Here is a 12,357-nt window from a genome sequence, read left to right as displayed (position 1 = left end):
TGGGGAAATTCGCTTTGAGAAACGCAATGCTGGCTTATTGCCTGGTCAGTATATAGACAGGACAGACACACAGATTTACTGGTAACATAGTAGTTAAGGTTGAATAAAGACAATAGTCCATCCAGTTCAACCTGTGTAGGTGTGTGTGTGTCAATGACAATAATCATTTCCCATATTTATTTATTTCAGGTACTTATAAAGCGCTGTCAATTTACGCAGCGCTTTACATATACATTGTACATTCACATCACCATATCCCTGTATATTGGGTTCTTTGAGATGCACATCCAAGAGTCTTTTAAAAGTATCAATACTCCCGCTGATACCACCAATTGTGGAAGAGAGTTTCACATTCTTACCGCCCCGACAGTGAAAAAACCCCCTACACAGCTTAAGGTTAAACGAGTGCTTTGGATTACAAGCCTGTTTCCGGAACGAATTGCGCTCGCAATGCAAGGTGTTACTGTATATGACAAGGGCTGTGTAAATTGCTGGCGCTAAATAAAATACCTGTAATAATAAACAAATGCTCGTTAGTCATTTGTCTCTGGACGTGTTCAGACTCTAAGATTTACTCTTACTGTTCTCCCCTGTTTCTTTAACAAAATTGAGTTTTTTTCCTTCACTTTACTGGTGACCACCAGGACCAATAGTGGGGCTGAGTTTCCCAAGTGGGGAAACAGACAACAGTGAAATGGGTTTATCTCTTCCAGCACCCCATCTAAACATATAAAAAGAAATTGGCTTCACATACACTTTAACCACTTCCCACCCGCCATATAGCAACATGACGGCCAGGAAGTGGTTGCTCTATCCTGACTGGCCTTCATATGACATCCAGCAGGATAGACCGATCTATGCGCCCCCGGGAGGCGCACAGAGCCACGATCGGTGGTGCGGTGTGTCACTCTGACTCATCGCATCGCCGATTGGTAAAGAGCCTAATGACGTAGGTTCTTTACCATGTGACCAGCTGTGTCCAATCACAGCTGGTCACATAGTAAATAGGAAGTGCCGTTGATCGGCTTTCCTCCGTTCGTGCCTGACAGGCACGAGTAGAGAAGAGCCGATCAGCGGCTCTCCTGACTGGGGGGAATCTGTGCTGGTAATCAGAGTATTGATTACCAGTGCAGACCCTTGGGGGGTGCCACTAGAGCCACCAGAGATGACCACCAGGAATTCCCACCCATGGCCACCAGGGATGCCAATCAGGGCTCAGGTACCCTTTCAGTGACCTCCTTATCAGAGCTGCCCATGATTGCTATCTATCAGTGCCGCCCAGCAGTGCCCATCATTGCCATCTATCAGTGCCGTCCACCTTTCCCCAATATTGCCCATCAGTGCTGCATATTAGTGCCTCCTCATCAGTGCCTATCAGTGCGGCCTCATCAGTAGTGCTCTTCAGTGCAGGAAAAAACGTATCTATTTACAAAATTTTATAACCTAAACAAAAAAACTTTTCGGCCTTTTTTTATTTGTGTAGCAAAAAAGAAAAAAACCTTGCAGTGATCAAATACCACCAAAAGAAAAGCTTTATCTGTGATCAGAAAATCATTTCACATAGGACAAAGAGCAGATAATTGCAAAATGGTCCTGCCCGACATGTTTTGCGGTTATATTCCGCTTCTTCAGAAGCATAGATCTTAGAGAGGACCAAATCATGCTACAAGCACAAAAAAATCACTATACAAAATGTAATAGCATTAATTCTATATATGGATTATTAAATCCCTATAAACCATTTAATAATCTATATATATATATATATATATATATATATATATATATATATATATATATATATATCCTTAGCATTAATTCTATATATATATATATATATATATATATATATATATATAGATTATTAAATGGTTTATATGGATTTAATAATCCATATAAAGAATTAATGCTATTACATTTTGTATAATGATTTTTTGTGCTTGTAGGATGATTTGGTCCTTTCTAAGATCTATGCTCCTGAAGAAGCGGTATATAACCGTGAAACATGTCGGGCAGGACCATGTTGCAGTCATCTGCTCTTTGTTCTATGTGAAATGATTTTCTGTCCATTATAATGGTAATGTAGCTGTGATTATAATCCGTATACATGGTTTTTAACCGTGTACCATGTTTGTGATATAATAAAGGAAAATATTTTATATAAAGAGTATATTCCCACTTTTACTGTACCATGAAAATCCCCTTGCCCCCTTTCCCCCCATTTTCCCCCCTCCTCCCCCCCCCCCCCCCCATTTTTTCCTCCTTTCCTCATTTGTCCTGGCCTGTTGGTCCCTTCCTTTCCAGGCTTTGGCAAATATTGCCTTTACTCTACCTTAATGGCACGCAGACACGCCTTGCCGTCGGACCTGCGGTGCGCTGTGCTTTGCTACTGCAGTATGTTACAATCCAACTTCTCTACTGCTTGTACAGAGAGGAACGAGCAGGCATTGCTGACTTCCTCCTGAAAATGATCCTTGCCTGGCTGTTTTAGCCAGTGAAGTCAAAGCACATGATCTGCTTCTTTGGTTCAACAAGTATTGAAGCCAAAGCAACCAGGCAGTCAGCATTGTCCTAAGGTCAGGCAGCAACAGCCTATGATTTTCTTAGGCACGGGTTTCATTTTCTTAACTTTCTACAGTGGTAGAATGTTCTATTTGAGAAGAGGACAGGAGTTGATAACCTTAGAGTACTGTATACTCTCCTCTGCGCGGTTAGCTGACGGTTGTGCTCAGTTTTAGGCCTCTTTAGTCGGAGAGCCTTTCCCTGAGATGGTAAATGGAGCAAGTCACTTAAGATTGTTGTCTTCGCAGCATAGCGACAGACAAATATTTCCCTGCTCTCCAGATTCCATTCTTGTCCCGTGAAATCCTCGACCTCCCGATTCCCGAGACGGAGCGAGGATGAGGGAGACCTCTCTGTAAATGCCTGTGGTTGGAAGTCCATGAAAGGGAACTTGGATGAGTCTGAGGTTTAGATAAGATGACAGCAAAATTCCAGCATGCCCCCCCCCCCCCTCCTTGTCCCAGCATAAAATACTCCAGCCGCACAGATCTTGTCACTGCCGCAGCCAAAGCAAATTTTTCTTTTATTTTTTACTGGATCGCACTTTATACTTCTCAGCGTTGAGGGTGAATAACAGCCGCTCTCAAATATAAACACAGGATAGAATGGAGGCAGCTGGAGGGGGTCACTACACTGGCGGATAGAACACTTTTGGGGCCGCATTTGGCTCTGTTTTAAAGTTTAACTTGTTTCTAAGGAAGGGCAAAAATATTGGAAATGCCTGATACCTAATAATGATTGGGGGGGGGGGGACTCATTTACAGCTGAGCTGAAAGCAAACCGCTAAATACACATATGTTCTATCTGACAAAGAATTTCTAATGCTGTCTGGCCACTTTTGCAGTTCATATTCCTCTGCCAGGCAGCAGAACCAGCAGTGGCAGAATGGCAACTTTGAGCCCAGGGCACAAGTGCAAACCAGAGACCCATGGTGCAGCGACTCGGCCCCGCTCCCAGTCTCTCTCCTCCTGACCTGAGCTCATTCCAGGCTGAAGCTCCGCTCCCGGTACTCTCTACTCACCCGCTGAATCCCGGTTCCCAACCTGGCCAGCAGGGGGCAGTTGGGGGGAGCTGGGACAGCTTGGTTGGGGCTGGCTGGGGGAGGAGGGCTTCCAGTGGGGCATTAAAGCGGAGTTCCACCCTGGATTTTTTTTTTTTTAAATAGCCCCGGGACAGTCAGGGCTAGTGCATTCCACAATGGCTAGCCTCTGATCTGTCCCGGGTTGCACTTACCTGTTAGGACAAATACTTACCTTGAAAACGTCTTGTCCAGCGCTGCCATCTCAGATGTGGGCAGCTTGAAGCCAGCGAGATCCTCTTCGGCGTCCTCTTCCGCCTTCTTCGGTCCCTTGATGCCCTGCGCCGGCCCCGCCGTCACTTCCGGTGTGCGCGCGTCATCCCTCCACAGCTTCTGGGCATGCCCAGAAGCTGTTTAGAAGGGGATGACGCGGGCGCCCCGGAATTGACGTCGGGGCCGGCGCAGGCGCAATGATTGCTGGGAGCTATGACGTTCAGCTCCCAGGAATCATTGCAGAGCCAGGAAGTGACGACGGGCCGCGGCCGAGGAAGAAGGAAGTAAGGTAAGTATATTTTCTTCGCTACGAGTTAAGTAAAAAAAAAAAATGCACAATCTGGACCCGGGTGATTGGATCAATCTAAGTGGACCAGGTGACCGGACCCCCCTTCCTTGGGAGAGATCCCTGTAATATCGACCTGCCTTTACCCCTGTGGGGGGAATTCTTTCTGGTAAGCTCGGTATTTACTAGAAAGGGGAGCACTGTACCCACGGGACAGGGGAGCACCGAACAACTTTACACCACCACTACTCACCCTGTGGCACCAAAATTTCTTGGCACCTTAATTTTATAATTTTGGACTTTTTTATGACATTTTGTTTCAAGGACTTTTATATACTTCTCCTATTTGGATTTTCATTTTTTGAGGCATACCATATGTTTTGTATTTTAGGTACATTATATTCTCCTTGTGTACCTTCACTATTTCCCTTTGAAATTTTCAAGGCTCAGCCCCTTTTCTTCAGGGCACTTTTTTGGGCACAAACTACTTTATTCACACTGCCTTGTTTAAACACTTTTGTGTTTTTCATCTAAATTTATTTATTTATTTTTTAATTCGGATATAATTGGTTTCACCAATCACGATATACTGCACTAATATATTTGGTTCACTCTGCAATATTTGTATATATCAACCATTGTGGGCACAGTTTTCTCTTCACTAGATATACCCTTTTTGGGTGGTGATTACCACCAATATTTTATCTTATTTATCTTAATTATTTATCACCACGTCACTTTCTCACTCTCACACGAGAAGCACCCAATTTTAATCAAACAGTTTTAGATTTTTAGATTGTATATATTTATTGCTGGTTTTATGTGTATTATTCATCTGTGAATATTTTCTGATTACACCACTGCACCATACTTTCCCTTCTTGCGAAACAAATCAATAATATATCATACAATTCTTTCTATACATTCATTGGCAGCGCCAAACACAACAATACATGATATCACTTCTGAATTTTTATTCTGTCGTACGAGAATTTTCATTTTTGTTTTCAATATGAGATTAGCATGCCAAAAAAATGGACAATCATTCGTCCGATAATCTCATCGTGTGTATCAGGCATTACTCACTGTACATTATCTGTGGAGGGAGGAGTAGGGTAGTAATTAGTCTGTTCTCTCCTGATGTAGACTACAGAACACCCCTATCTTCTCCATAACGTAGGGAGAAGGTGTTCTGTAGCTCACAGAGGAGAGCAGGATAGGGCTAATGGGACTCTCTGGGATTTCAGGGCAGCACTGGCAAAGCCCACACTTTACCGGATTTCTGGCAGGATCAATGTGCATATTTTATTGCTCTTGTCCTATAGATCAGTGGTCCTCAACCCTGGCCTACAGGGCCCACTAACAGGCCAGGTTTGCAAGATAACTGAAATACATCCCAGGTGATATCATTTGCTGCTCAGTGATTGCAGTACTCTAGTCTGCATCTCCCCAAGGTAATACTTAAAATCTGGCCTGTTAGTGGGCCCTGAGGACCGGAGTTGAGGACCACTGCTATAGATATAACAAAGCTCTTTCAGTTGTAAGTATTTGGCAAAAATTAGTAAAAAAGGGGGCGTTTGTTAGGTTTGCGCTTTAGGGGCTCGTTCTCACTAGCAGTTGCGTTTAGAAAGCAGTCGCTGGTGTGTGCCCTGTCGTAAACGGTGCTGATGTGCTGAAACCAACAAATCACACTGCAACTTTGTTACATTTCAATACATATTAAAAAAAAAAAAAGGACAATTCATTTGGGCTCTATTTACCCCAGCGGAGTTGCGGTGGGGTGAAAAAAAAGTGTTGCCGTTCTTCTCTTTTCATCACACGCCACAGACCTAAATGAAAGCAAGGCTAATTGCTCTGTCTATCCCTTGGCATTTCCCTAGGAAAGGCTGCTGATCTTTCACTTGCAACCTCTGTCTATTTCTGTTTCTGCTGTATATCCATGTTTGTTATGATTATGGTTTAAGCCATTTCACATAAGGGGGCCAATGCGCACAGTATAGGCACCATTTGGCATCTGTTAAACATCAGTGGCGTTGTGACACTTGGAACGCTCACACATCAGAGTGCAGAAAGGCACACCTTACACTGCACTAATTGGCAATCATTCTAGTATGACAAATCATTGCAGCTGTGTTTGCCGCTCTGACCTGGTGACTTGGAAATCCTTTTTTGTATGAATCCAGGATAGCTGTGCTATGCTTTGCAATCCTTTATATCAAATGCCCAAAACTCCCTTCACACCAGCCGAAATTTTAAATTGGCCTAAATTGCAGAGTAGATTGTTTAGAGGAGGGATCCTCAAACTACGGACCTCCAGCTGTTGCAGAACTATACATCCCATGAGGCATTGTAAAACTCTGACAGTCACAGACATGACTAGGCATGATGGGAGTTGTAGTTCCTGAACAGCTGGAGGGCCATAGTTGAAGACCCTTGGTTTAGAGAGTTGGTGGAAGTGAGAATGATTCATGTCTAGTCCATGGGCTCATTCCCACCAGCAGATGCACATTAAGTCTCAGTTCACACTAGGGTGGCTTCAAAGTCGCCCAACTTTGAAGCCACGCCGCACAGCGTGTGCAGACTTCATCGTGGCTTGCAAGCGACTTCTTTAACCATTTAAGCCCCGGAAGATTTTACCCCCTTCCTGACCAGGGGGTATTTTGCGATTCGGCACTGCGTGACTTTAACGGACAATTGTGCGGTCGTGCGATGCTGTACCTAAACGAATTTCACGTCCTTTTTTTCCCACAAACAGAGCTTTCTTTTGGTGGTATTTGATCACCTGTGCGATTTTTTTTTTTTGATCATGCGCTATACACAAAAAAAGAGCGTCAATTTTGCAAAAATAACAATTTTTTTTATATGAAATTCCCCCCAAAAAAATGTAAAAATCAAAATTTTTTAACATTTTCGGCCAATTTGTTTTATGCTACATATGTTTGGTAAAAAAAATCGCAAAAAGCGTATTTTGATTAGTTTGAGCAAAAGTTATCGCGTTTACTAACAAAGGGAAAGATTTTTGTCATTTTTTTTTTTTTTTTTTTTTGCGGGACTGCGACATTGGGGCGGACAGATCGGACCCTTGACTGACATTTTTGACACTTTTGGGGTTACCAGTGACATTACTGCAGTAATCAGTGCTATACATATGCACTGTTACTGTAAAATGACACTGGTAGTGAAGGGGTTAACTTTATTTGAGAGGGAGGGGTTATGTGTGTCCCTAGGGGCGTGATTCTAACTGTGATTGGCTGTGGCTTGAGGTGTAGGAACAATGATCAACGGTCCTACATAGTAGAACCGTATGATCACTGTTCCTACACAGGGGAGAATGGGAGGCGGCTTGTTTACACTAGCCACCTGCCTTTCTCCCGCTGTCACGGACGATCGTGAGTGACCGGCGGACATCGGGTCCGCCGCTCACACGCGCGGGGGGGTCCGTGACCGCGCGGGAGTACTCGCTCCCCAGAGCCTCACAGGCTAGTGACGTACCGGTACGTCACTTTGCCTGTGAGGGGCTGACCGCCGCAGTATATGTACTTGCGGCGGTCGGCAAGTGGGTAACAGAAGTTAATGCAAGTCGCCCCCAAGTAGTGCAGAAGCCTTTTTCTAAGTCATTGCCAGTTAAAATTGTTTGTTTGTTTGTTTGGTTTTCTCTTTTTTTTTTTTCCTTTGGCTTAGAGATTTAGTTTTTTTTAACATTTTGTGAATCAGTACTGCTTGGACCTTGAAGAAGGGGACATACCCCGAAAGCTTGTCCTGAAAAATTGTATGCAAATAAAAAAAAGTATCACGGACAGTACTCAATTGTCTAAGTCGTACAAACTTGAGTCGCTCCGACTAGAACGGTTCCATTGCACTGAATGGGGCGTGACTTGTCTGAGGACTAAGTCGCCTGACAGGTCGCCCCAGTGTGAACTGACCCTTAGATGTGAATAAGCTCACACAGGAGAATTTGTTATCTTAAACACCCTTCATAATTCGGTCAGGGTACAGCACCAAAAATGCTGGTGTTTGAGCCCCATTCATTCAAGGTATATGAATCTGGAGGTCAAAGTATCCATAATGCACACTTCTTCCTCACTGTGGCCCCTCAATCCCCGACCATTGCATCCATAACACTGATAAGCACATGGCCGGGGAGTTTTGTACTAGGCATGAGTTGAGAACTATGTGGTCTGCCTTGTTAATTTACAGCACACAGCAGTTGGTGGATACAAAGCCTCCATTTAGTCCAATAGCAAGTTAGCTATGATTATGCCCTGTTAGTAATGTGAAACGCGTCAGCTGTCTTTGATCCGTACCTCTGTATGCTGTGGTATTTTATACTCTTTTCAATAAATATTTGCATTGGAGTGCGGCTGTCCAGACACACTTTTTTGTTTTATTAGTCCAATAGCAGCTTTCGAATCCATTGATTCCTGTGTGCTAATGAAATGTAAAGCAGACCTAAAGTGGGACCAACGTCTTAAAGTGGTAGTAAGCTTAAGACATGAAATATGAACAAATCATATCCCTATATAGTGTGTACTTGTCTCAATCCAGATCACTAAGCTGGTGATTTACTAAAACTGGAGAGTGTAAAATCTGGTACAACTCTGCATAGAAACCAATCGGCTTCCAGGTTTTTTTTTTTTTTTGTCAAAGCTTAATTGAACAAGGTGAAGTTAGAAGCTCATTGGCTGCCATGCACAGCTGCACCAGATTCTGAGTGCTCTAGTTTTAGAAAATCAACCCCTATGGCCCTTTTCACATGGGCTTTCCGATCAGGTCCGCCTGTCAGTTTTTCAGGCAGACCTGATCGGATGCTCCATGCACCCCTATGGAGCAGCGGTGACATCTCTGCTGTTGTCCGAACCCTATTTTCCATCCGTCTGGAGGATCGGATGAAAATGGACAGGCCGTCCGTTTTCATCCGATCTCCCATAGAGGAGAGCAGGGATCTGACAGATCTGTCTCTGCAAAGTAAGCGGAGATGGACCTGTCACCCGCCTGCTCAGCAGGGATCAGTGGATCGATCCCCGCTGAGCAAAACTGAGTCTGTCGGGCGGAAAGCCCGTGTGCAAGGAGGTTACATGTAATTTCTGTCTGCTGCCTCGTTCCTCTGCTATCGGCACAAATCACTTCTGACAAGTTTTCCTGACACCAAGATTTTAAAAAGGTGACGGTAGGGCTCTCAAGCACACTGCCTGTGATTGACAGCCTCAGCTCTGTTCCTACGTGCTGTGTGAAGGGCGGTGTGTCTGTCTGTTCCCTCCAATCAGCTCTCAGAGCTCTCCTCACTGTGCTCTGCAGAGTGTGATTTCAGCTCTCCACCCCAGTTGCTGAAAGCTCAGACAAGCTTTTTAAATTCTGAACTTTAAATCATAGTAGAGGAGAGAAGACTGCAAATAAACATGAACAACTTATGTAGGAGGATTTGTTTCATCTGTATGTATCATCTGAGGCCAGTAACTTCACTTGGGTATATGTAAGGGTTTACAACCGATTCGCTCTTGCGCCAACAGAAGTTCCGGTCTTCAGTGGCCAGCAGGGGATGACCTCACTCCTTCGCATGCACAGAAGTCAATCATCCCGACACTCCGGGATTGTCCCGGTGCTGTAAGCTGCGCTGCGCATGTGCAGCTCAATTTACAGCTCCTGAGAAGACAGCCAGCAGACAAGGTAGGGCATTTTATTGCAGAAGAGACAGTGCATGTATATTCTGCAATAAAAGCCTGCCTACTCTGTTTCTTACAGTGGAACTTCCGTTCCGCTTTAATGGTGATCTAGCCTCTCCGTTCCCCATCAGGCTCCGCCCACCAAGTGACAAGTCATTTCCCTAATATGGGCATTTCCATATTTGGGTAATGACATCACCACTATCTCTGGCCAGTTTGTTTACATTTGGCCTTAGGTGGGGGAATTTCTTGTCCAATAGCTAAATAGGACTGTGCTATTCATAACCACTTCTGAGCACAGACATAGCCCACCCTGTAACCTACAGAGTTGGTCCGAATGACCCCCAATTTTCTAATCTGAAATTTGGTGGTAGTTCTTTATGAATCTGTGATTCTTTAACCACTTGCCGACTGCCACACGACTATTTACGTCGGCAGTCAGCCCCTCACAGGCAGAGCGACGTAGTACTACGTCGCTAGCCTGTGAGGGTCTAGGGAGCGAGCGCGCGCCGCCAGAGGGCGCGCTCCCGGACCCCCCCCCCACGTGTGACCGGCGGACCCCATGTCCGCCGGTCACTCGGCGATCGTCGGTGCAGAGGGAGAAAGGCAGGCGGCTGATGTAAACAAGCCGCTTGTCATTCACCCTGTGTAGGAATAGTGATCATACGGTTCTACTATTTAGGACCGTTGATCACTGTTCCTACACCTCAAGCCACAGCCAATCACAGTTAGAATCACGCCCCTAGGGACACACATAACCCCTCCCTCTCAAATAAAAGTTAACCCCTTCACTGCCAGTGTAATTTTACAGTAACAGTGCATATGTATAGCACTGATTACTGTAGAAATGTCACTGGTAACCCCAAAAGTGTCAGTCAAAGGTCTGATCTGTCCGCCGCAATACCGCAAAAAAAAATCGCAGATCGCCGCCATTACGTGTTAAAAAAAACAACAAAAATGACAAAAATCTTTCCCTTTGTTAGTAAACGCGATAACCTTTGCGCAAACCAATCAAAATACGCTTTTTGCGATTTTTTTACCAAACATATGTAGCATAAAACAAATTGGCCGAAAATGTTAAAAAATTTTGATTTTTACATTTTTTTTGGGGGGAATTTCATATAAAAAATGTGAAAAATATTGTTATTTTTGCAAAATTGACGCTCTTTTTTTGTTTATAGCGCATGATCAAAAAATCGCACAGGTGATCAAATACCCCCAAAAGAAAGCTCTGTTTGTGGGGGAAAAAAAGACATCAATTTCATTTGGGTACAGCGTCGCACGACCGCGCAATTGTCCGTTAAAGTCACGCAGTGCCGAATCACAAAATAGGCCCTGGTCAGGAAGGGGGTAAAATCTTCCAGGGCTTAAGTGGTTAAGTGGCGGTAGTTACAAACCACCAGAATTTATCGCCCGTGTTAATAATGTTACCAACACTGGTGCAAATGCTTGCCTGAATTAAATACAGGTAGGAAACTTAGGAAACTACGGCCGGAAAATGTTGCAATAGCTTTATTGAATTCCCCCAGCAAGTGTGCAGTGAAAGCAATTTCTGTACAGGAGAGGAGCCTGTACAAGAATGAAGGGAAAGCCAGAGGTGAGATTTATACTTTCTGATATATATTTTGTTTTTTGTTCCAGAACATTTTATTATATTCTTTAACTGCAAGTTTGTAAAAATGTATAAAAAAAAAAAGGAAATGGGTAAACATCATAACTCACAATGTGTGCCTTTAAAATCTCACCGGGGTTTTGGCGTGCGATTTGCTGTTGCGACATAAAGCAGAGTTTGTGTACGCACGTTGCTGTCTGCTCCAGAATCCTGATGGAAACTCTCTGTCTCCTTTTTGTCTTTGCAGGCCGGGAACCAGCACATTTATCAGCCTGTTGGGAAACAAGGTGAGCAGAACCGGTCATGCTATGCCGCTGAGTGTTGCCAGTACCATTTAATGTGTGTTTCTTTAAAGGGAACCTGTCACATTTGAGATAATCTTCATCAATCGCCTTTGTGGCAGTTATTTTTTATTTTTACAGTTCTTTTTTGAAGGGCTGCTTCCTTCTATATTACCAAAGCAACTGGCCCTCTTTACAGAAGATTATTTTTTTTTTTTTGGGGGGGGGGGGGGGATGTTGGTGTTTTTTCTTTTTTTTTTTTTTCCTTTTCTTTTCTTTTCTTTTTTAATGTTCCATAAAATGTAGCTGTGCTTGGAGTCTAATTTTATATTTATTCATATTATATCAGTTTATGTAATAGCTGTCAAGTTGTTTTAACTTTTTAACCTCAGTAAACCACAACTCTAGCCAGTTTCTTTCATTTTGGGTAGAGTGGAAAAAGTTTAAAATCTTTTTTTTTTCTCCCAACTGTGTCTGTTTGGTGAGGTTTCCCTTCACTTTTTTGGCCCGGGGACAAACTGTGTACCCCTGTGAGGAACAGAGAGGGGGGGGGGGGAAGAGTGGTTTAAAGCTTGCAGAAGACTTGACAAAGAGGAAGAAAACTGTTAGAAATGATTTATTGAAAAGTATAAATGCACAGGTAAAAAAAAAATGTGCATTTATTT

At 43.8% G+C, this 12,357-nt stretch overlaps 1 protein-coding gene across 7 annotated transcripts in view; it reads left to right on the top strand.

Annotated features, from left to right (window-relative positions):
* The window catches only part of PTK2 (protein tyrosine kinase 2), a gene marked incomplete at its 3' end in the record, with an annotated part of 628,214 nt that overhangs the window by 588,416 nt on the left and 27,441 nt on the right, over positions 1–12,357 (top strand). For all 7 annotated transcript variants that reach the window (XM_082257401.1, XM_082257399.1, XM_082257400.1 and 4 more), the window contains one exon: positions 11,659–11,698. In XM_082257401.1, the coding sequence (XP_082113527.1) occupies positions 11,659–11,698 (40 nt within the window). The remainder of the gene's footprint in view (positions 1–11,658; positions 11,699–12,357) is intronic.

This window comes from Pelophylax lessonae (genome assembly GCF_965119305.1).
Source record: "Pelophylax lessonae genome assembly, chromosome: 5".
NCBI lineage: Eukaryota > Metazoa > Chordata > Amphibia > Anura > Ranidae > Pelophylax > Pelophylax lessonae.
This window is presented reverse-complemented; position numbering and strand designations above follow the sequence as displayed.